The sequence below is a fragment of the Bubalus bubalis genome, chromosome 24 (genome assembly GCF_019923935.1).
Source record: "Bubalus bubalis isolate 160015118507 breed Murrah chromosome 24, NDDB_SH_1, whole genome shotgun sequence".
NCBI classification, from domain to species: domain Eukaryota; kingdom Metazoa; phylum Chordata; class Mammalia; order Artiodactyla; family Bovidae; genus Bubalus; species Bubalus bubalis.
In genome coordinates this window covers 21,055,720-21,081,107 of record NC_059180.1, presented here as the reverse complement: position 1 = coordinate 21,081,107, position 25,388 = coordinate 21,055,720, and the positions used below count along the sequence as shown (strand labels likewise).

Sequence of the window (25,388 nt, the reverse complement as noted above, 5' to 3'; positions counted from 1 at the left end):
CGGCTCAGACTCCAGGTTGGCCTCCACGGTCAGGGAGAAGCTCCTTACCTTTGACTTTTCTTCATCAGCATCAAAGATGGAGCTCTTGGGCCAGGGAGAAGGTGGGGGCAAGATTTTATCCACTGGAAGTTTAGGGTCTTGCTTTATGATTCCTAAAAAAATGCAATTCATGGATATGCTGATATAAATACCTGCTGACTTCAGCAGGATCCAGTATAAAGTCCAGAAACTCCTGGTTCCTGATCTCCCACCAGGAAGACACTGTCAGCAACCTTAAAGGGAAACACCCAGGGTGTGATCAAGGCTCTGCATCCTCCCTTGGGAGAATCGCAAGCTGGGGATGGTCAGAGCCAACTAAATCAGAGCACAGGCAGACCCTAAGACTAGCAATCTACGGTCCCTACACTATATAAATACTGACGATTTTATGCAGGTACACAACCTCTCTGCTGCTGCTGCTGCTAAGTTGCTTCAGTCGTGTCTGACTCTGTGCAACCCCATGGACTGCAGCCTACCAGGCTCCTCCATCCATGGGGTTTTCCAGGCAAGAGTACTGGAGTAGGTTGCCATTGCCTTCTCAAACACAACCTCTCAGGGCCCAGAAATGAGTGTAGGATCTTTGATACTCATAAAAATACTGAGTGCATGTGATAGGGGGAAAAAATAGCCCTCCTAAATCTGGTTCCTCCCACAGAGCCTGAGAGAAAAGGAACGTGGACTCCCAGCTTTGACACAGGACACACTCTGGAGCTCGCTTCACAAGAGAAACAGGCTCATTCTCCAAAGGCCTCACAAAAAGAGAATGGGAAAGGCCCGATGGCCCACCGAAATCCATCTCTCCCCAGGGAGAAGCCTCACACTGCCGGGGGAAGGACAACACACCTGCGGTCCTTAGAAGAGTGGTGAAAACCTAAGGCAGCTGGAAGAAAAGAACGGAAAGCCTGCACCCCTGGGTGCAATGTGCAACGTGTCCTGGCCCCAGCCCGAGACGGGGTGGAACAGGATCACAAACAGGTCCCTCCAAGACCAGGGACACATGCCTTCCTAAGACCGAGGCTTAATCAGAACAGAACCACCACTGGCGCCAGGCGAAGGGCATCAAGGAACAAGTAATAAGGGTCTACTGTCAGGACAGGCAATGGAATAAGAACTCTTCTGAGATGTAGAGCAAGAGGAAGACCCAAAGCTGAGAGCAGAGTAGATACTGCGAGAAACTCTCTAGGCGATCAGCCCCCACCTCAAACACGACCAACACCAGAGGAATCTGAAACCTGGTATAGTAAGGGTAACTATAGCAACAACCATCTCAAACCCAGCTCAACTCCTGCTGAATTCTTTACCAGCTGAGCAACAAGCGAAGCCCAAGGACACTGGAGTGGGTCGACTATCCTTCTCCAGCAGATTTTCCTGACCCAGGAATCAAACTGGGATCTCCTGCACTGAAGGCGGATTCTTTACCAACTGAGCTATCAGGGAAGCCCCAATTCCTGCTAACCAGAAGGAAAGGTCTGCCCACTTTCAGGGATGATTACTTGCATCAGCCTCGATTACTGTGTCTACTGGACACAAGATCTCCAGCTTTCACCCAAAAATGACAAACTGTACAGAAAAGCAAGAAGGAACAATCACTGTGGGAAGGGAATGCAGTATAGTCAGACCTTGTTTCTTTAGCATCTGATAAGCATCTCGGATCTTGATGTCCTCTGGAAACCAGACTGTCCAACTGAAGAGTATTTCAATGATTCTTCCCTTAACTTTTTCTGTAGTCCAGGAGCCTAGGTACTAAAGATAAAAAGGAAAGGGAATTACTGAGCTGAAGGGCCTTAGTGAGACAGGAGAAAGGGCTAGAGGTCATAATCTTCAAAGAATGACACAGATGTTGAGGATACAACATAAACTAGTCGGAACCAAATAGGTGCAAGATGGTGGTGCGATTCGATTTCTAGTAGACCTTGAACCTCATTACACACTCACTGCAATACATCAGCTAAAGACACACACAGCCATGACAGTCCCAAGCCTGACCATGAAAGGCCAAAAAGAGAATAGTGGCCCAATTCCTGGAAATCTCCACCCCGCCTTTCATAAAATAGTTGGACTAATCCTCCCACTTGTTACCCTATGAAATTACTGAGCCCACAAAAACTAACTACCCCATATTTCAGGGCCACTCTCATCTTCTGAGACAGCCTACATTCTATCTATGGAATGTATCTCTCTACAAACAAATCTGTTTTCCCACTTAGTTCTCAGGACAGAGCCCCCTTGCCTGCCCACTTGAACCCTCACAAGCATTCTGTATTAATAAATCTACTTATCTATATTCTGCCTCTTGCTGAATCCCTTCTGTGCTGAGATATAAAGAACCTGGGCTTCACAATGTCATGTGGCAGCTTGGATGAGAGTGGGGTTTTGGGGGAGAATGGATGCATGTTTATGTATAGCTGAGTCCCTTTGCTATTCACCTGACACTATCACAACATTGTTAATTGGGTATACCTCAATACAAAATGTTTTAGGTGTTAATTAAAAAATTAAAACAAAACAAAAAGAACCTGAGCTTCAGTAAGTCCTGATTTTAATTAAAACACAGTGGGGACTTCTTTGGTGGTCCAGCAGCTAAGACTCCATGCTCCCAGTGCAAGGGGCCTGAGTTTGATCCCTAGGCAGGGAACTAGATTCCACATGCTGCAACTAAGACCTGGTGCAGTCAAATTCAAAAAAAAAAAAAAAAAGAGAGAGAGAGATAGTGGGTTTTAATCCCAGCCCACAGGTTCAAGTCTCAATCTAAGTTTTGACTGGGTTCAAATCCCATCCGAGTTGGGCAGTTTCATTAGTAGACTGCCCAGCCCACAGTATCACTGAAGAGATGGCAGCTGAGAAGCAAGCTGCTCAAGGCTGGTTGAGAGGGCAGGCACAGCGAGAGGACAAATCATCTGGCACCTGAGCCCAGCACTCTTTCTGAGTTTCAAGGAGTCAACCTCCAAAGCCACGAAAATTCAATCCCACCATGTACTGGCCTAGGTTAGAGCCACTGGGGGCACTCATTTTTTTTGAGTGTAGAATAAAAATATATTGGGAATGAAAATAAGGTAAAGTGAAAGGAATTGCTGAAACTCAAATGTTTTGAATCATTATTTCTTAAAAGATCCTCTTAGGAAATCCCTGGTGGTCCAGTGGTTAAGAATCCGCCTGCCAATGCAGGGACACAGGTTTGATCCCTGCTCAGGGAAGATCCCACATACCGTGGGGCAACTAAGCCTGTGAGCCGCCAATGACTGAGCTCACTCGATGCTACGTCTGAAGTCTGTGCACCCGAGGGCCCGTGGTCCGCAACGAGAGAAGCCCCACAGGGAGACGTGCACACACTGCAAGTAGAGAGGCGCCCCTGCTTGCCGCAACCAAGACACAGCATGGTCAATAATCAATACTACTACTAAAAGATCCTCTTAAAATAAATAAAAGGATTTATTAATCCTCATAAATAAAAGAATTTTGGAAATTATATCTATAACATATATGTTATAGATATAATTTCCAAAATATTTGACCTTTCTCCTCAGTTCCTCCTGGCACAGAACTTCAAAGACCTTTGGAATTTCCTAAGTGATAGGAAGTGAAGTGAAGTGAAGTCGCTCGGTCGTGTTCGACTCTTTGCGACCCCATGGACTGTAGCCTACCAGGCTCCTCTGTCCACAGGATTTTCCAGGCAACAGTACTGGAGTGGATTGCCATTTCCTTCTCCAGGGGATCTTCCCGACCCAGGGATCCAACCCGGGTCTCCCACACTGTACACAGACGCTTAACCGTCTGAGCCACCACGGAAGTCCCAAGTGATAGGAAGGTCTTTGTTATTTACAAGTCCTCCCCAGGGACCATACCCAAGTTTATGCTGAACATTCCTGGTGGACACCTGGCTTCAAGGGAGGGGCTGTCCATGTCATCAGAGGATTGGAACTATGTATCTCATTTATACCCTTTAAAATAAAAGGATATTATTAAGTATAGTGCTTTTCTGTGTTCTGTGAATCTTTCTATCCAGTGAATTAGGCAACCTGGCAGAGGGGGTCAGAGGAACCTCTGAACTAGTAGCTGGTCGGGCAGAAGTGCAAGTAGCCTGGGGATCCCCGAGACTCATGATGGGTGTCTGAAGTGGACGTAGTCTAGGTAGGACTGAGCTCTTAACCTGTAAGGTCTTAGTGACACCCACCGTGAGTGGCACAGAGAGGGCCAGGCCCTGGGCGCTCACCTTTGGGGACAGCACTTTGATGAGCTCGTTCAGGAAGCGGAACTTGGCCACCTCGTTGTGGAACTTCTCCCCACAGTGGTTCACACACGTCTCCAGCACCTGCACAGACAAAGGACCCCCATGAGAAGGTGAAGCCATTGGCCCCACAGCTCGTCCCAAACCTGTTAAGTATTGGTTGGAACCATGGCTCAAGACTGAGGTTACTAAAGTTTGGGAGAAAGGATGAGACTTTCAGATTAAGTAAAAAAGCACTTGTTTGCTCTTGTTCTAACTGACAGGTTTGTGTCCAGGAAACTGCTCGGTGGGGTACTCTGAGGTCACCCCACCTTTTATGGAGACCCTCTGGGCAGGTGAAACTGGTCAGAGAATCACTTCCTTCTTTCTCCTCAGAGGCAGAAATCATACATGGAATACCCAAAAACTATCAAACCTGCTGGCATTCAAGTGACAAATTGAGCCTGTAAACGTTTTCTTTGGTCTACAGCATTAACATTTCAAATCAGTCACTGATACTGAAAAATCCTGAGACTTCATCTGGATTTCCAGTTTCTCTTAAACAGGAAGTTCTAGCAACACTCGGCCCAAACTCATCCCTGGCAATAGCCAGCAGGTCCTGCTGTGTAGCTGCCCTCTTTAGACTGGACGTGGTCTCTCTGGTTCTTTGGTTCCTCCCGTAGATGGCTCACTCACTTATGCTACCAGTCTGGCTCTGTGGGCACTTGACCTTGCCAGCCCTGGTCTAACAAGGGCAAGAGGAAATAAAGCCTTCCTTTCCTTCCTGCAAGGCAGGCTCAATGCTACTCTCCAGGAACAGATCTACAATGGGGCAATCTGAGCCCAGAACTCCCTCTAGCCTGCCTTCTGAAGGCCAGGGAAGGCGAACCGCTCAGAGGCTCTTTCCCACACTGAAATGCTAGCCTTGGGACAGGCTAAGGGGCAAGAGGCAAGCCAAACTCACTGTTAAGGCATAAAGAGCTTCTTTCTCTTGTGGAGACTGGATCTTGTGGGCCAGCAGCCAGGGCGCATAGGTTGAGCTAAGGGAAAACAAAGACTCTGGGCGGAGAGGAACACACCAACCGGTCTGGTTGAGCATGCTCGATCAAGTCCCCTCTCCCCCAGGAGCTTGGGTCCCAGAGCAGAGGTAGGATGTGACTGCACACGACCATGCTCGAGCCCCCGAAGGAGGTCGGCTCCCAGCCGCCCCCACATCTCACAGCTACGCTTCCAGAACACACCATCCTCTCCCCAGTCCACCCACCCTTACAGCTCCCAGACCTGTATGTAACTTGGTCTAGAGCAGCACAGACCTTATTTGTTATTTGAGAACTACTCAGTCAACCCTGGAGCAGAAAATGTGATCAAACTTCTTGTTCCTTTCAAAATGAATATTCAGCAACATGGAGATAAAATATCTGGATAACTGACTCATTCCTCAAGTTCCCATCCAGGGGACTTCCCTGGCGGTCCAGTGTGGAAGACACCACACCTCCACTGCAGGAGGCAGTTTGATACCTGATTGGGGAACTGAGATCCTGCAGGCCGTGCTTCATGGCCAAAGAATAGGCGGGGAAAAAAGTTCCCATTCAGACACTTTAGAAATCAAATTCAATAAAATCTTAACCTCTCTTCCTGTGCTTTTTCTTAAAAAAAAAAAAAAAAAAAGGCTGTATTTAAATTAACAAGCTTCCCTGGTGGCTCAGTAGTAAAGAATTCGCCTGCAATGCAGGAACTGCTGCTGCTGCTAAGTCACTTCAGTCGTGTCCGACTCTGTGTGACCCCACAGACGGCAGCCCACCAGGCTCCCCCGTCCCTGGGATTCTCCAGGCAAGAACACTGGAGTGGGTTGCCATTTCCTTCTTCAATGCATGAAAGGAAAAGTGAAGTTGCTCTGTCATGTCCGACTCTTCGCGACCCCATGGACTGCAGCCCACCAGGCTCCTCCGTCCATGGGATTCTCCAGGCAAGAGTACTGGAGTGGGGTGCCAATGCAGGAGACATAGGTTTAATCCGTGGGTCGGGAAGATCCCCTGGAGAAAAAAATGGCAATCCACTCCAGTATTCTTGCCTGGGAAATCCTATAGACAGAGGAGCTTGGTGGGCTACATGGGGTCGAAAAAGAGTCAGACACAACTTAGTGCCTAAACAACAACAACAAAAGCATCTGCTGCGGCTCTGAAATGGACATTCAGCAACATGCTGCTAAATATAGTATAATCTGCAAATAAAAAAAATTTTTTAATAAGAGCACACTGATCTTTCACATTACTATGTACCCTAGTTACATTCTATCCCTAACATTCAGAGAGCTCCTCAGCAGTAGTGTTTCATAAAAATTATTTAAAATTTTAAAACAATTGCCAGTTACAAACTTTTCTTTTTTTTTTTTAAGAAAACTATATGAATTTGCTATTTCTAGAAAAATAACATACTCAGTAGATCACGGAGGGAGGAAAAAAAGGAAACAAAGCCTAAGCTACGTAAAACAATCCTGAGAAACGCAGGCAGGCACGCATAGTCTGAGGTGCCTGTAGAAGTTGGACATGTGTGTGACATCACCTTACCCGTTGGGATCAGTGTTCACTTGGTCACAGAAATTCTGGATAGCTGACCAATCCTGTTCTGACATGCTTGGGTCTGTGGCTTTATCTGTCAAGGAAATAAAATTAGAACTGAAGTATAATAAAGGGAAACATACACACCACTCCACATCTCCACCCCTCACAACAGGACAACAGCCAAGGACTGAGTATATCACACCTCCCGAGGATGGGACCCAGCACGCAGACAGCCGGCAGGGTTGGGGGTCGACCGTGCTCATCACTCGGGCATGGGTATGGCCCATGACTCAGGGACTGCTGACTGCATGAACGAGCAACCTGGGTAACCAGGTCCTATCCTGAAAGGGGCTCTGTCCCCAGCGCAGGGCTTGGCTTATGTGCACCTTCTTCATGCCCGTGCCGACCCCCCACCGTGGCGCTGCAACAAGGATGGATACAGGCCAGCATCTACGCATGGGCCACAACCTGCAAGCTTCTTTTTTATTTTTTATTTTCATTTTTTTGGCTGCACTGGGCTTTCTCAAGTTGCAGCTTGTGGGCTTGGTTGCTCCAAGGCATGTGGAATCTTTCTGGAGCAAGGATTGAACTCAAGTTCCCTGTACTGGCAGGCGGATTCTTAACCACTGGACCACCAGGGACCACCAAGAACCTGGAAGCTTCTCAGCCATGTGACAGGAAGACCAGAACTTACAGTGAAGTCCTGAACAGATCCCATTATGTCCCTGAAGTACGAGGCCGAAACCTGAGCCTCCACTTACTGAAATCCTCTGTCCCACCTAAGCAGCTTCTCCACGTCAGTGGCTTATGCTGTCTAACAAGAGGACCTCCTTGCCGTCACTCCTCAGAATGCCGTTTCTCTCTGCTACCATACACATATGCCCAAGGAACCCAGATCCAGTCACACTAGGGCCTCCCCGCCGGAACATTCGTATTTGTATGTAATCTGAGGACATGCAGCATGAAGGGTACCAGGGCACAGCCCAGAGCAGGAAACACCTGGAGAAAGGGGGCTTATCAAAAGGCCTAATGTGAGCCTACACTCCACTGAGGGGTGGGGCAATCCCTGACTTCCTGCAATCTTTGTGTGACTCTTTCCTGGTGCTAGATGGTAGCAGCTTCTTCGCCTCCCACTGCTGCCGCCTAGAATCCCTGTCCCAGCAAGGATGACCATTCCACAGGCCTGCCTTTCAACTGAAACAAGCCACATTCTCATAAAGTAGTTGCCGAGACTGTCTTTGTCCTGCTCTTTCATAACATTTCCTCTACCGCCCTCTGTCCAGCTTATCCTGGACTATCCACCTCTCCAATGAAACTTTTTAGTGGTCCTGACAGAGAAGCTCTTTCAAACTCTGCAAGTAATTCTTATGGTCATACTTCTGACCTTCTACTCCTATACTACCATACTTCTACTCCTTTGGCTTGAATGTCCACTTCTCTCTTCTCTATCCATTCTCAAGGTCATTCTGAATTTCCTTCTGCTCCCAAAAGCCTCCTCCACTGCTCCAGCTCCGACTAATTCTCCTCCCTTCTGATTACTTAAGAGTCTACAGGGGCTTTCCTGGTGGTCCAGTGGTTAAGAATCCACCTCCCAGTGCAGGGGAAACAGGTTCGATCCCTGGTCCAGGAAGATCCCACGTGCTGCCAAGCAACTAAGCCTGTGCAACTAAGCCTTAGCAACTACTGAGCCTGTGCTCTAGAGCCCAGGAACCACAACTACTGAAGCCCACGTACTTAAAGCCTGTTCTCCGCAACGAGAGAAGTCACCGCAATGAGAAGTCTGGGCGCTGCAACTGAAGAGTAGCTCCCACTCACCGCAACTGGTGAAAGTGCTCATGTAGCAATGAAGACCCAGCACAGCCAAAAATTAATAAATAATTAAAAACAAAAAAGACTCCACAGTCAACCGGAATTTAACTTTCCAGAGGGCAGTCACTTTTATGTCATGTGGAACTCGCATGCCCCTAGCTCAACAATGAGATTCAAAGGACAGGTCCTCAATCCCCCACCTTCCCACCCATCAGCCCTACCCTAAGTGAACAGAGACAACAAAGAAGAGCAAAGGAATCAGGTTATCAGTTTCCCCATGCTCCTCACCTTTTTCCTCCTCAAAGCTCTTTCTCTATGTTCCACCTCTCAAAATGTTATTCACCCTTTGAATCCCAATTCAAATGCCACTTCATAGGGACTTTCTTAATCTATCACCCACCCCCACAAAACAGAAGCCATCTCTTCCATCTCAGAAGACCCACATCCCACCTGCTCTTTTAGGATAGGGATCTCCAGCTCCATCCTTTATTAGTTACATGTCATTGGACTCTCAGAGCCCCAGTTTCCTCAACTATAAAATAAAAAAAACAGTACCTTCCTCATGGGATAGTCATGAGATTCTCAAAAAATACTGTCTAAGGCTTCCCTGGTGGTCTGCTGGTTAGGACTCCATCTGTCTGTGAACTACAACCGCTGAGTCCACATCCTGCTACTACCGAAGCCTGTGCACCTCGAGCCCATGCCCCTCGACAAGAGAAGCCACTGCGATGAGAGGTCCATGCACCGCGACCAGACTAGCTCCCACTTGCCACAACTAGAGAAAGCCTGCAAGCACCAAAGACCCAGTGCAAACAAATAAATGAATCTTAAAAAAACACAGTGTCTGAAATACTCAGTATAGCAGCAAACATTAAGTAATCAATAAAAGACAGACAATCTTGTAACAGTCTTTGTGTTTTCCTTTAAAAATATGTACACAACTTAGTACACTTAAACTTCAAAAGTCTGTTCAAAACTAAGGCAGAAGCACTATGTTCCCTATAATGCTTGGTACAGTGCCTTAGGCACAGGCACAAAAGAATTACTCAGGAAGTAAACTGAAAGCAGTGATACTCAAGAGTCTGATTAAGGAGATCTGACTCTACCCGGACCTCCACTCAATGCTCTGTGGTGACCTAAAGGGGAAGGAAATCTAAAAAAAAGTGGATATATGTATATGCATAACCGACCCACTTTGCTGTACAGCAGAAACTAACATAACACTGTAAAGCAACGATACTCCAATAAAAATTAATGAAAAAAGGAGATCCAACTCATCTGAGCTACTTCTTTCTGTATCACTAAAACTTCATAAAGCTTCAGTTCACGACAAGGTCAAGCTTGATACCTAAAAGACTTTCAGACCTCAACACATGACTCTGCGACAGCAGTTCCCTAGCCTTTTGGACACCAGGGGCCAGTTTCATGGAAAATAATTTTTCCACAGATAAGGAGGGGGTGGGGTGGGGGAGGTGGTTTCAGGATAATTCACATTACCTTTACCGTCTGCTCTCATATGAGAATCTAATGCCACCACTAATCCAACAGGAGGTGGAGCTCAAGCAGTAATAATGATGGGGAGCGGCTGTAAATATATTAACAGATGAAGCTTTGCTCATTCACCCGCTGCTCACCTCCTGCTATGCAGCCTAATTCCTTACTTGCTGCAACCTGATAGGTACCAGTTTGTGGCCTGGGGTTTGGGGACCCGTGCTCTATGACCCAGCAGCAGAGAAGAGCAGGTAGGACCCTGTTCATCAAGCAGAGTGCAGCTCTCTCCCTCCTCCCCTACCACCAAGTCACCAGGTTTTCCAAAGAAAGGAAGGGAAAAAAAAAAACTCTATAAGCATAATGTTCTAAACCCATAACCAGGGCAAAGCAGCAAAAAGATCCAAAAAGTAAGTTTTTTTATTTGCTATATCTATATCATAAGGATTCCCTCCAGGTTTTTCACAGCTCCCAAATAACAGCAATAATAGTCATAGCTGCTGCCCCGCCCCCTTTGTTTTTTAAGAACTTGCTTTGTGTCAGACACGACGCTGAGTGCTTTCCTAGCATCCCTTTCCTGTAATCCTCAGAAAACTGAAGCTGATACTAATGTTAGCTCAGCATTTTATAGATGAAGAAATCTGCCCAGTCACAAAACTGGAAAATGACAAAAAAATCTCAGGTCTGACCAATTCCAGGGCCCAAATGTAAGTCTTCAGTTCTCTGACAAAGACAGGGCCTTTTTCGGGAACTAGGTTCTTTGACCTTTTTGCCACTAAGTTATCAGCTCCCTAAGGCAGGAAGGAGGCCTGTTTCATTCACCTTCCCACCCTCCAGCACCTAGACAGTCATCAGCAAGGATATCTGCTAATGAATGAATGATTCATCTTTCACTATTCGAAGTCTGACCAGTTGGCTGGACGTACTGCTGACACCAGGAGATGGCTACTCCAGTTCTGAAATAACTGGGTCTCCAAACACCTAATCCCATCCTGCCAAGCTGTTTCAGTGGCCTTGAGCAGGTCCAGAGACAATAATTCCCAGAGGATTTTTAAAAATTTTAAATTAAAAAAAAAAAAAAAAGAAGAAGACAGCCGAGCCCTCCAGCTGTGAGTGAAATGGCTTTTTTTCCCCCTTCCCCTGGGGTAGTGGGGCGTGGTTAGGGGGCCTGGTGCGAGTCTGCAGAATCTTAGTTCCCTGACCAGGAACTAAACCCAGGTCACAGGGGGGAAAGCACTAAATCCCAACCACTGGACCGCCAGGGAATTCCCTGAATGGTTCATCTAACAGTGACTAATCATCTCACATCAGCCACCACCCCACCCCCAGGGTCATGACCCTGGTGTTAAGAGCAGCCAGGGCTAGTCAGGGGAGCCCTGGGGCTGTGGGGAAGCAGTCACCTTGAGAACACTTAGAACTCAGCCCTGCAGCAGTGAGTATGCACTGCGTGGGGCAGATACACACCAACCCAGACATCAAGCAGTGCTGAAAGGCCAAGATCCAGCACAGGAATAATGGGTCCAAGATAAAGAATCAGCTCAGTTCCAGAGAAGCTGAGAGAATATAAATAGATCGAAATCCAGAGGGAGGCAGAAAAGTGAGGCTGGAGGACAGGACTTATCACCTGAGAGTCGGTCCAAGCAGATGGAAGAAGAAAGATCACAGAGCATCCAACTAAGCTAGTGCCTCCCTGGCAGCATTAGCAGAGCTGAGACCAAGAGGCCCCAGCGCTGCCGTTAATAGCTCGAGACTCTGCTGGTTAAATCGAGTATAGCACCCCATGCCACTGGGCACAGGAGGCTTTTCATTAACAAAGAGGAGGCAGCTCTAAATGCAGTCATGTGGAACAACGCCCAAAATAAACTAAGTGGTGGGGGGCGGGGTGGGGGGGGGCCTGCAAAACGTCCAGAAGCTGCTACTTGTATTTTTAAAGCTTGAGCTTCTGGTGAAACAGGTTCCTGGCGTTCCTTTGGGGAACTACTTCCCAATTCTAGGTCCAATGTTTTTCCTTTTCTGGCAAACAGTATGAGTTCATTTCTGCCACTCTCTACTAAGAAGACTAGTGATGATAATAGCTAGCATTGTGCCCAGGCACTGTTCTGTGTGCTTGAGACGCACGAACTCCCCTGATCCTCACAACCCCAAGGTGCCAGTCGCTCAGTCGAGTCCGACTCTTTAAGACCCCATGAACTGTCACCCATCAGTGTCCTCTCTCCATGGGATTCTCTAGGCAAGAATACCGGAGTGGGTTGCCATTTCCTTTTCCAGGGGATCTTTCTGACCCAGGGGTCGAACCTGGGTCTTATGCATTGCAGGCAGATTCTTTACCATCTGAGCCCCAGTGGGGCATGCTATTACATTCCAGCCTTAGGGACACAGCTGCCTTGCTTGCTGAGGTAAGATCCGTCAGTGAGATGAGCTCTGGGATCTTCACGTGCCCCTGGAGTGATTCCTTCTCCATCCAGCATAGACTCAAGGACTTTCCTTCAACTACACTCCAGTCCTTGCCCCACCACCAGCCTCTCTAGCACACGTCCATCCATGTACCACCTCCACTGGGCCCCAGCCCCCACAAGTCTGATTCAACAGTTTACTTTCTCTGCTCCTATGGCAGGCAGGGGCAGGGAGCTGGAAACCACACAACCACAAAGACTACAAGACACATTTCTGAAGTCCATTCAGCACTCCAAAGCCCAAACTCAGAGGATCTCAGGTGCAGAGGGGAAAAGGTGGGCCCTCTGTCCCAGGGCACATCTGGAGGCATTTTTGGTTGCTGGACTGGGAAGGGGGTCTGTGCTGTTGGGATAGGTTCTAGCCCTACCCGAACGACTGGAAGATCTCAGAACTTTGGGACCACAATGGCCTAAAACAGCTGGAGCTTAAGGATCCCCTCCTAAACAGTCTTCGTTCCCTTTTTCTCCCCCACCTGGGTCAGTGGTCAGCTGGTCTCTAACCCAGCCCACTTGACTTTTGCAACTCCACTGCCTCCTAGTTAACCACCTTCTTTCTGTCCCCACCGTTTAACCCTGAGATAATTCAGTAATCTTTCAGTTGCAAATTCAAAGTTCCCCCATCCTCCTTCTCAGCAGCAAAACCACCTACCAACTACACCTTCCTTACAGACCTGCAGCTCACCCCCTCCCAGCAGCCTGTAGGCTCCACCTTCTCTCTCAGCACCCCACCCCAGCACCCACCCCTGACAACCCTGCTTCTTCCATGTTGAGATTCTCCATGCTCCATGCGCAAACTCTGTTCTTCCTAATGTGCACAGACAAGCTCACTGCTAATGAACTGAAGGTCTCAAGTTGACATCCAGTTGTTAGCCTCTCTGGAGTCAAACCAACTGCCCAGAGAGCTTCTCTTTGTGCCACAAGCACCTCAAACTCCACAAGTGAAGCATCTGTAACCAGTTACCTGAGCCTGAAACCTGCAATCCAACCTAGATCCCTCTGGTCCCCTGGCTCTATTCTAATGCAGTAAGGCTGCTGATCGAACTAGCTAATTATTTCTACTCTCCATCCCAATACCTTTGTACTTCAGTCCCAACACACTACCAGAAGAGCTTTTCATCTACTCTCTGCCTGGACTCTACCATCCCTAACCAATTCAGCTCTTCACACAGCGGCAGGTGATGCTTTTAACAGAGGTACTTGATCAGAGGGGCTTCCAGTGGGGCACAGCGGTAAACAATCCGCCTGCTTGTGCAGGAGGCAGTCAGGAAGATCCCCTGGAGTAGGAAATGGCAACCCACTCCAGAATTCTTGCCTGGGAAATCCCATGGACAGAGGAGCCTGGCGGGCTACAGTCCACAGGGCCGCTAAAGAGTGAGACAAGACTGAGCACGCATGCACACTTGATCAGAGTTCCTGGCTCTGACATCTCCCCGACTACATCAAGGATAAACTCTGAACTCCTTTCTGCAGCCCACAAGACCCTTTAAGAACTCGCCCCAGTTAGCCATGCAGTCTCTTTAGGCTTTGCACTCCTGCAGCAGACTTCCTTCTTCCCAGAATGCTCCACACTCTCCTTTCCCCCAGCTTTTGCTCATGCAGTTTCCTGCATCTGAAATGTTGTCGCCTCCATTGTTCACTCAAATGCTATGTCCCCTGAGACAATCCCCTCCTAAACAAACCAACTCCCACCACTGCCCCTTAAACAAGCCCAGTATCCCTCCCATTTGCCTTAACGTAGCAAAGTGCTGCTCCCATCGGCTTCTATCACCTACTTAAATATATCTTTGAGAGCAAGGGCTCTGCCTTACGCATCTTAGTACTCCCAGCACCCAGCAGAGCCCAATACAAGGAGTATATGCTTTGTTCTCTTGGAATTTCAAGAAGCCGATCGGTAACGCAGGGACAGTAACTACCCCTAGGACTGCCATGAGTCTTACATGAGACAATAACAAAAGTCTGGCCAGAAGGAACTCGCACAAAAGGTTTAAAGGACTTCTTTTGACATTAAAGTCGGGAGCCAGAAAGAGTTCTTTCCCAGAGGATGGGTGTGTTGCACAGCTAACTCTAAAAGTGCCCTTCTCTAAAACGAGGTTAGTAACCGAAGCTGTCTCTAGGGGTCGTAATAAGGATTAATAGTGGCTGAAATGCCCTTTAGCAGTGTTTGGCATAAAAGCGAAGCTCAATAAACCGTAGCCATTATGTTGTTAACAGTGTTTATGCACGGCGATGGGGGCAGGGAGGCGCAGAGCGCCCAGCCTCGGGTCCGCAGCCGCGGCAGATTCCTGGGGTTCCTCTCCAGGCCCGCCGAGGAGATCCTCCCACCCGTGCCGGGCCCTGCCTGCCTCCTCGGGCGCCAGCCTTCCCGCGGCCACCTGCCCACCCGCCAGCCTCAGAAGAAAGGCCCGGGGGGGCGGGAAGCGAGGCCTCACGTGGAGCACTGCGCCCGAGCCGAGAGGCAGCCCCGGCTACTCACTGAGCCACAGCTCCAGCGCCACTGTCGGCACCCGAGGACCCTCGGCCGACTCAGCTCCCGCCGCGGCGCCGGCCCCCGCCGCCACCGCCGTCGCCGTCGCCGTCGCCATGGGCCCAGCCCCCGCCGCCGAAGCCGCGGCCGCCCCTGCTCTTCAGCCGCCGGCGTCTGCAGCGTTCCGGGGCTGCCGACGCGGCAGGCGAGCGCCGGCACGTGACGGGGCGGGGCCGGCGGGGCCACGCCCACCGATCAGGTCCCGCCTCCGCGCAGGCCCGGGCAGGTGGCCTCAGCCTCGCCGAGAGCCTTCTGCTCAGCGCTAGGCGGCCTCGCGGGCTGGTTATCCAGACCCGCAACCAGATCAGAATTCGTCAAGTCAACCTCGCAAGGCTTACCAGATAAAATAGACGACGCCCCGTTAATTTGAGTCTCAGATAATGAATTCTCTATTTTTTATTATTATCTTTTATTCCGGACGGTCTTTCCGGACCACCACCTACCTCTATACTCTGCTTTATTTTCTCCATAATATATTACACCATGAGCGTGCTAGGCACTTTCATTGTGTCAAAGGATAATCGCCACCCCCCCACAAAATAAAGTCATGATTCTCATACATTATAAAATGAACACATGTTAAGTATTTAATACTAATTAAATGAGGGAACCAAGCAGATGTTATAATCCGTTCAAAAGAGAAGTCAGGAAAAGGGCAAATTTATACAGAATAAAGGAGTGTTGCAACAGATGTGCAAATAAACACAAAAGAAGCTCCGAGTTAATTTGCATTTTATATAATTATTCATTTGCTTTTTACCTTTTCATTTAAGGCCTCTCGGTGAGATTTACAAGGATCGTAGTTCCCTGACCAGAGATCTAATGCCAGCCCGCTGCAGTGGAAGCCCGAAGTCCTTACCGCTGGAGCCACCAGGAAATTCCCCAATTTGCTCTTGCCTGGAAAATCCCATGGACAGAGGAGCCTGGAAGGCTGCAGTCCATGGGGTCACTGAGGGTCGGACACGACTGAGCGACTTCACTTTCACTTTTCTGCATTGGAGAAGGAAATGGCAACCCACTCCAGTGTTCTTGCCTGGAGAATCCCAAGGATGGGGGATCCTGGTAGACTGCCGTCTATGGGGTCGCACAGAGTCGGACACGACTGAAGCGACTTAGCAGCAGCAGCAGGTGGCACTAAAAGAATCCACCTGCGAATGCAGGAGACTTGAGATGCAGATTCAATCACTGGATTGGGAGGATCCCCTGAATGAAGGCATGGCAACCCACTCCAGTATTCTTGTCTGGAGAACCCCATGGATAAAGGAGGCTGGCATGCTACAGTCCATAGTGTCACAAAGAGTCAGACATGACGGAAGTGACTTAGCATGCATGCGTCCATAGGAATTTAGGTCCCATCCTACCCCAAATAAACACACAATATAAGCTTCAAAGTACATTTGCTGTGCTACGTTAGCTTCAAAATAGATCCAGCCGCACCCATCTCCATCTCACAGATTGTTGCCTGTAGCACCTTTCTATATGAAAATTATATAGTTGTTACCTGTCTTAGTAAACTTGGACTGATACAAAATACTAAAGGTTGAGTGGCCTAAACAACAGACCCTTATTTCCCACAGGAGGCTGGCAAGTCCAAGATCAAGATGCTGTTGACAACCTGCTTCCAGGTTTGCAGAGTGCTGCTTTCTTGTCCTCACAGGGTGGAGAGACAGCACGTTCTGATCACTTCCTCTTAGGGCACTAATCCCATCATGAGGGATGCACCCCAGGACCACAGCTAAGCCTAATTACCTCCCACAGCACCCACTTCAAATACCATCACATGGACATTAGCACTTCAGCATGCCAATTTGAATTCAATCTATACCATTATTCATATCAGGGAAATTCTGTATGAAATTAATGAAAACTACATGTTGTCCTTTGGGCTGCAAGATTAAACCAGTCAATCTTAAAGGAAACCAACCCTGAATATTCAATAGAAGGACTGATGCTGAGCTACAATACTTTGGCCACCTGATGCAAAGGGCCAACTCATTGGAAAAGACCCTGATGCTGGGAAAGATTGAAGGCAGAAGGAGAAGGGGACAACAAAGGACAAGATGGTTGGATGGCATCACTGACTCAATGGACGTGAGCAAGCTCTGGGAGATGGTGAAGAACAGGGAGCCTGGTGAATGCAGTCCATGGGGTTACAAAGGGTCAGACACAACTGAGCAATTGAACAACTATACGTTGTCCACATCACACCCTCTGTGTACCTGATGTTGGGCCTGGGAATTATTTTGCATGTGTGCTAAGTTGCTTCTCAGAAAGACAGTATATTAAAAAGCAGAGACATTACTTTGCCAACAAAGGTCTGTCTAGTCAAAGCTATGGTTTTTCCAGTAGTCATGTACGGATGTGAGAATTGGACTATAAAGAAAGCTGAGCACCGAAGAATTGATGCTTTTGAACTGTGGTGTTGGAGAAGACTCTTGAGTCCCTCAGACTGCAAGGAGATCCAACCAGTACATCCTAAACGAAATCAGTCCTGAATATTCATTGGAAGGACTGATGCTGAAGCTGAAACTCCAATACTTTGGCCACCTGATGAGAAGAACTGACTCATTTGAAAAGACCCTGATGTTGGGAAAGATTGAAGGCAGAAGAAGAAGGGGACGACAGAGGATGAGATGGTTGGATGGCATCACGGACTCAATGGACATGAGTCTGAGTAAACTCCAAGAGTTGGTGATGGACAGGGAAGCCTGGTGTGCTGCAATTCATGGGGTTGCATAGTGTTGGACACAACTGAGCAACTGAACTGAAGTCGTTTCAGGGCTTCCTTGGTGGCTTAGTAGTAAAGAATCTGTCTGCAATGTGCAAGACCTGGGTTCAATCCCTTAGTTGGGAAGATCCCCTGGAGAAGAAAATGGCAACCCACTCCAGTATTCTTGCCTGGAGAATCCCATGGACAGAGGAGCCTGGTGAACTACAGTCCTTGGGGTTGAAAAGAGTCGGACATGATTGAGGGACTAAGACTTTCACTTCAGCCATTCACAGATTCCAGCCGAGTCTTTGTGATCCTATGGACTGTAGCTGCCAGGCCCCTCTGTCCATGGGATTCTCCAGGCAAGAATACTGGAATGAGTTACTGTTTCCTCCTCCAGGGGATCTTCCCAGCCCAGGGATTGAACCCACATCTCCTGTGTCTCCTGCATTGGAAGGCAGATTCTCTGAACCTAGGAAGTGGGGTGAAGTACAAGAATCTAATCATTCTTCCTGCAGTCAATGCTTGAGAGACCACAACTGAAAGGTTAAAGGGTAAGTGGGCGGTCAGGAAGTGGTTTGGGAGTTCTGTGTAGTGGTTGGGTGCAGAAGCTTTGGTTTCAGGCCAAACAATGCTGTCACCCTCGCCAGCCTTCCTAGGACCCGTCTTGCGTGTCTGTGCAGCCCCCTTCCTGCCCAAGCTCCCTTCTGGTTTCCATTTCCTTTCCTATGTCATGTACCTGGCCCATGGTCTGTCTCTTCTTTCTGGACAATGAACTTTCATAAGCAGGGGCCCTGTCTATCTAATTCCCCAACCTTTTTGGCACCAGGGACCAGTTTTATGAAAAACAATTTTCCATGGACCTGGGCAGGGCAGGGGTGAGGATGGTTTTGGGCGTGAGGCTTCCCTGTTGACTCAGACTGTAAAGAAGGAGCCTGCAATGTGGGAGACTTGGGTTCGATCCCTGGGTCAGGAAGATCCCCTGGAGGAGGGAATGGCAACCCACTCCGGTATTCTTGCCTGGAGAATCCCATGGATGGAAGAGCCTGGCAGGCTATAGTCCAAAGGGTCACAAACAGTTGGACATGACACATTTTCACTTTCAAGTGCATTACATTTATTGTGCACTGTATTTCTATTATTACATTTTGATGTATAATGACATACATATATAATATTGTAGTAGTTTCAGGTATACAACATGATTTGATATTCGTATACCTTGCAAAACAATCACCATATGTCTCGTTAGTATTCAATACCACACATCGTTTCAAATGTTTTTCTTTTGTGATAAGAACTTATAAAGGCTTATAAGGTCTTGTAAAATCTATTCTTAGAAACTTTCAAATACACAGTGCAGTATTAACTAGTGTCACCACGCTCTACACTGCATCCCCAAGACTTAGCTACTTTATAACTTGCTGTTTGTATCTTCTGATCACCTTCACCCATTTTGCCCACCCCTATACAATTACAAGGGGCTTCCTGGGTGGCTCAGCTGGTAAAGAATCTGCCTGCAATGCAGGTGACCCCGGTTCAGTCCTTGGGTCGGGAAGGTCCCCTGGAGAAGGGACAGGCCACCCACTCCAGTATTCTTGGACTTCCCTGGTTGCTCAGACGGTAAACAATCTACCTGCAATGTGGGAGACCTGGATTGGTAAGATCCCCTGGAGGAGGACATGGCAACCCACTCCAGTATTCTTGCCTGGAGAATCTCCATGGTCAGTGGAGCCTGGCGGGCTATAGTCCATAGGGTCGTACAGAATCCGGACATGACTGGGAGACTAAGCATAGCATACAATTACAAATAATTTTTAGCATGTCACAAATATTGCTTGGGACATACTTAAAAAATTATTCACTGTTTACCTGAAATTAAAAGTAAAAAACAGCAATCCAACTCCTTGTCAAGAAAGCATTTCCTGGGACTTCCCTGGCAATCCACTGTTAGGACTCCACACTTTCCCTGCAGAGGGCCCATGTTTGATTCCTGGTCTGGGATCTGAGATCCCACAAGCCCCACGGTGTGGCTTTAAAAAAATAAATAAAATAAAATATAATAAACTAAAATTTTAATTTAAAAAACAGGGTGCTCAGGCCTGAGGGATGGGATGAGGAAGGAGGTGGGAGGGGAGATCAGGATGGGGAACACATGTACACCCATGGCTGATTAATGTCAATGTATGGCAAAAACCACTACAATATTGTAAACTAATTAGCCTCTAATTAAAATAAATAAATTAAAATAATTTTTTTAATTATAAAAAAAGTGTAATTAAAAAATCAATTAAGAAAGAAAGCATTTCCTGTCTGGCTCCAGACACCCAAGATACCCACATCCCTGTATATCACTTTGCTTGCCCCTCCTCCACCACATCCACACTTGCAATTTTGTAACTGTCAGTCACCTATGAGATGGTGATCTCTTTGAAGCAGGAGCCTTATCTTTTGTGTTTTATTTTAAAAGCTTAAGGAAAGGAACGAACACAAATCTGTGGAGTAAGCCCCCACAATCTACAAGGCTTTGTCTAATTCCTCTCACACCCCTAGGCTTAACAGGGCCTGGCACGCAGTAGATAACTGTGAAATGAAGGAAGGAAGACAGGACAGAATGGACTCAGACAAGAGGCTGCCCCTCCTTGCCTGGGCTGTCCTACTGCAATCAGGGTTGCCGGAGGGGTGGTAGGGGGCAGTGGAGACAGCATGTAGGCCGGGGACCGCCACATTTTGCCCATATACGAGGACTAAGCTAGAGATCCCCAGGGTGTGATAATGAGTTTATTGAGTGCCAAGTTAAGCTTCTACTGCCTTCTATATTTAAAAAAATGCACATCCTGTAATTCACTAGTGAAAATAGTAACCACAAATGATGTGCAGTTTCTGAATATTGCAAAACAGTACCCAGGCTAAACATATGACTGTGCACTTGGCAGCTCAGCTGTTCAAAGAATCCACCTGCCATGCAGGAGACCCCGGCTCAACCCTGGGTCGGGGAGATCCCCTGGAGAAGGGGTAGGCTACTCACTCCAGCATTCCTTGGCTTCTCCTGTGGCTCAGACAGTAAAGAACCTGCCTGCGATGCAGGAGAACTGGGTTTGATCCGTGGGTTGGGAAGATCCCCTGGAGGAGGGCATGGCAACTCACTCCAGTATTCTTACCTGGAGAATGCCCGTGGGCAGAGGAACCTGGCGGGCTACAGTCAGTCCATGGGGTCGCAAAGAGTCGGACATGACAGCAACTGAGCACCGTGAACTTGAGCGCTCACCCTGACTATCCATCCAATCAGGTGTGCGTCTGGCCTGTCACTCAACAATATTTACTGAGCACCGACTATGTGAACAGGCACCATTCTCAGCACTGGGGTGTCTAGTGGTGAGCAAGACAGATCACGTCTCTGCTCTTATGGACATTATAATCTACACTAACAAATAACTGCTGAACTACTTACCCGATATTTACACAATCAATTTGATTGTGTTCCCTGGAAAAGAATAGGATGTTGATGATTAACGGCAGAGGAAGGAGAGCTTCTAGGGGGAGTAAGAGGCTTTCCTGAAGAGGGAATAGTGAAGCGGAGATTTGAACACTGAGACACCAGGCAAAAGGACAAAGAGCAGATGAACAAGAGTATTCTAGCCAGAATGTAGCTAGAAGCAGGCTTACATGGCTGGGGAACAGCAAAAGGGGCTCATGAGGCAAGGATGAGTGAAGTGAAGCAGCAAAGTTAGAGGAGGAAGTGCCGGGCTGTGATGACAAAAAATGGCTTTATCATGTTTCCCCCTTCCATGCTTCATTTTGTTTTTACTCTCTTTTAAAATTTTGTGAAGGGTCTCTTCATTGCAGTGCTCGGACTTTCTCCAGTTGTGGCTCTTGGGCTTCTCTTGCTGCAGAGCACGGGCTCTAAAGCATGGGGGCTCTGTAGTAACGGAGGGCTCTCTAGTTGCTCTGCAGCATGTGGAATCTTAGTTTCCCGCCCAGGGACTGAACCGGTGTCCCCTGAATTAGAAGGCAGATTCTTAACCACTGGACCACCAGGGAAGTCCCTTGTGCCTCATTTTCCTATCAGGGCTCCCAGCTGCTGGGCCAGCCCCACTCAAATCTCAGTTCAGCGAAGCTTCTGGAATGATCAATCAAAAAAACACAAATCTGGAAAACACACACACACAAATCTGATCTTGTCACTTCCCTACTTGAAGCATGTCAGTGGCTCTGCACCTTCCACTTCATGAAGACCCAATTCATGTCTTCTCTAATGGACCCCCCCTTTTGTCCAGGAACCCAGAGAAGAGCTGGCCCCAGCCCCACCTCTGGGTCTAGCTGACCTATGAGGGCTCCTCACCCACCTCTGCAGAAGGGATGCATTCAAGAATGGAGAAGTCATGTAGGGGAAGGTGCTGGAGAGAAGTTTCCATGCTTTTAGGGAGAGAGCCACAGAAAGCCACGCTCTAACATCATGAAGGAGGAAGTACAGAGGGGCCTGAGCCCTTCAAGAGGCCAATCGTGAGCAGAGAGAACCAACCGGAGGCTATTGCCAATGCTGGGGCCAATCAAGCAAAGAGATCGGAAGTCCCTCAGACCTCCACGAGGTCACTGAACGCTTAATTAACCAACCCCAGAGCCTGCCGTACCCCTGCACTTCCTGCTTTGTGGGACACTGAATCTTCTTGTTTAAGCTTGTTTGAATCTGGATGTTTTGTTATTTGTAGTGAATGGTACCTTGATGCCTTTGACCAGGCATCAAGGCTGTTCGGATTTCCCCTCTGGTTGGGTTTTTAGTCACTTACCTCACTCCTTCAGCTCCTACCCATGACTCCAGTCAATACCCTTCCAATTCCCACTGACCTGGAAACTCCTACTTGTCCCTCAGAACCCAGTTCAAAGTTCATCTATAAAGTCCTCTGACACCCATGAACATGAACCATGAACTTCCTTCTCTGGGATCTGCTCTAATCCAGAAAGTTCTCATTAAAAAAAAAAAATTGTTTGGTAGAAACCAACACAATGCTGTAAAGCAACTGTCCTTCAATTACAAATAATTGAATTAAAATAAATTGTAAAAAAATTATTTATTTGGCTATGCTGAGTGTCAGTTGTGGCATGCGAACTCTATAAACTGGGCATATGGGATCTAGTTCCCTGACCAGGGATCGAACCCAAGCCCCCTGCATTAGGAGCATGGAGTCTTAGCCACTGGACCACCAAGGAAGTTCCCTCATTTTCTAAGTATTTATTATCCTGACCCCTGGGAAATTAGGGAATTTTATCATGAGAAAAACATTAATCAATTAAGACAATTTCTAATTTACCTCCCACTAAACATCCCTCTATATCAAACTATTCCATCTTAATCTTCACATCAGTCTTTGTCAAAGGTCAATCTCTCACAGATAGCTGGATTCAATGCAACTTACTGGCAATGTACCAGGTAAACTACAACTGCAAATCTAGCAAAAGAAATTTGATTTCCCAGTGTCAATCAAAGTCATCCTGGGAAACTGTTGGAATCTGGGAGGGTTAGACCAGCTGATGATTGCCACTTCTGAAGAAAATGATCTAACTGATAAAGGACTCAAACATTTTTTTTTCACCCTGAGACCTTACCTGACTCCCTATTTATCAGGCAATGTGCCAGGTACTATGGTTACAATCAAGAATAAGAAAAACTAACTGCCTGCCTCAATCTTATCCTCTTTAGAGTAAGACTGACAATAAACATGTACAACTCAGTAATTTCATATATTAATAAGCATTATGAGAAAAAAGTAAGCTAGATAAAGACAATGATGAATGAGATTCTAAAGTTGGCTACAGAATAATAGTAATTTTCTGACATGGGTACTCTGTAAACTATGTTAAGAAAGTATGCCCAGGGGCAGAACGGCTGTCTTGATTACTAGAGTGGGTCTCCTGCAGCCATGACTGCATTACATGAGTCTGTCCCACTGGCCACAGTTGACTGGACCAGAGGTAGACAGCTGACCCAAGCTAGGCCAATCAGATTCTTTCCTAGGATTTTGGACTTAGAATACTAGTTATTGAATTGCCAGGGTATCAGAGGGGAGATGATTCAGCTTTAGGGCTGGGGCAGTTGTTGGACAAGTACAGAGATTTAAAAAAAAAAAAAAGCCAGCCTGCAGAAGGAAGATGAGGGAAGCAGACACCCAGACAGAAATGGTTACAAACTGCAGATTCAGAGGGACAATGGTGAGTGTCTTGGGTTCTGAGGAGTTACTGGTTAGAGATCAAGTCTCTTGTAAGGTCCAGCTGGGAGTCCTGCTTTTGGATTTGTCCTAATTCTTTCAATAAATTCCTCTCATGGTTTAAGTTAGGCTGGGTCTGTTTCTATGTTTTGCAACCAGCATTTCCAAGAATGAAAATACTGGTGATGAGGGTGATGGTAAGAGATAACATTTGCTGAGTGCCAGGCATTGTTTTAAGATCTTTACATAGGTCATCTATTTTGATTCTTACAAATTGTTGAGATAGACACAATTGTTATCCCCATGTTGCAAGAGGAAACTGAGCTTCAGAAGCCAAAGTGAGTAAGTAGCAGAACCAGCTTCTGGCCTCCACGACCTTCACTGCTTCACTATAAAAGCACTTCAAAAAAGCACTGGGGGATGGGCCTGAGGTTATTTAAAATCTGTGAAGTCCTCTGACACATTTCTTCTGATCCTCAGCAAAACTCCAGAGCAGATGATACATGCTGCTTCTCAGATAACTCACTCCAAATGAGGAAGTGGCCACATCTTTATCAACTCAGCAGTCTGATCACCCACTTTGTTAAAACAGCCACATCCCCTCACTGAGAGCTAGAGTTTCTCATAAGCATACTTGATGTCTTAGAACTGGAGGCTCTGATGTCACTCAAGTCAAGAGTTGAGGTTGGACTCTGGGTTGTCAAATGCCTCGTGCTAAACCCTCAGAGTTGATCAACTTTGCTGAGCCCCAGTTTCCCTATCTGAAACATAGAAACAACACAAAAATAATAATGCCTAATGTGAAGATTCAAACAGATGATGGACTAAAGTGTTTACCAGTATAGTTTAAAACCCACAAGTATTTGAGGCTCATGTAAATGCACAATAAATTGCAGCATTATTATTCTATGTCCTTTCAGTGCCATACTTGTTGTTTCTGACATTACCCCTTCTTCTGGAAAGGGTACCCTACTTCTTCCTTGGGAACTTTTCCTCTGTTGGATATCATCCCCGAGGGACCACCTATTCCTGGCTGAGGAATAGTAACATGGACTCAGTTTGCCCAACCAGAACCCTCTTCTTAGTATCTGAATCTTTAGCTGAGTCACATCCAAAACTGAGTGGGAAAAATACAGAGGAACCACAACAGAAAATATTTAAGAGTTAATGTGTTCCCATTCAAGAACACAGACAAGACTCACCATGAGCTCCTGTGGTGGCCCACATGATCAGAGCTTCCCTGGCTCCTGTCTTTTCCAGGATCTGGTTCTCTGATTTTCCCATAGATTCTTTGACTTTCTCAGAAATTTAAACTCCTATAAAGCCTCCAAAACACCTAAGCTAGGCAGAACTGGTTTCCACTGCTTGTCATCAAAGTACTTGATGTACTTTTCAAA

At 47.3% G+C, this 25,388-nt stretch overlaps 1 protein-coding gene across 2 annotated transcripts in view; it reads right to left on the bottom strand.

Annotated features, from left to right (window-relative positions):
• The window catches only part of GGA2 (golgi associated, gamma adaptin ear containing, ARF binding protein 2), a 41,276-nt gene that overhangs the window by 14,363 nt on the left and 1,525 nt on the right, over window positions 1-25,388 (bottom strand). The window contains exons 1-6 of one of the 2 annotated variants that reach the window (XM_006071174.4): window positions 15,028-15,205; window positions 6,811-6,895; window positions 5,208-5,283; window positions 4,250-4,348; window positions 1,659-1,782; window positions 49-152 (exon numbers count right to left, since the gene is read on the bottom strand). In XM_006071174.4, the coding sequence (XP_006071236.3) occupies window positions 49-152; window positions 1,659-1,782; window positions 4,250-4,348; window positions 5,208-5,283; window positions 6,811-6,895; window positions 15,028-15,136 (597 nt within the window). In that variant the 5' untranslated portion in view covers window positions 15,137-15,205. Of the gene's footprint in view, window positions 1-48; window positions 153-1,658; window positions 1,783-4,249; window positions 4,349-5,207; window positions 5,284-6,810; window positions 6,896-15,027; window positions 15,206-25,388 lie in introns of those variants that run through there. The other variant, XM_044935586.2, reaches the window with a different exon arrangement.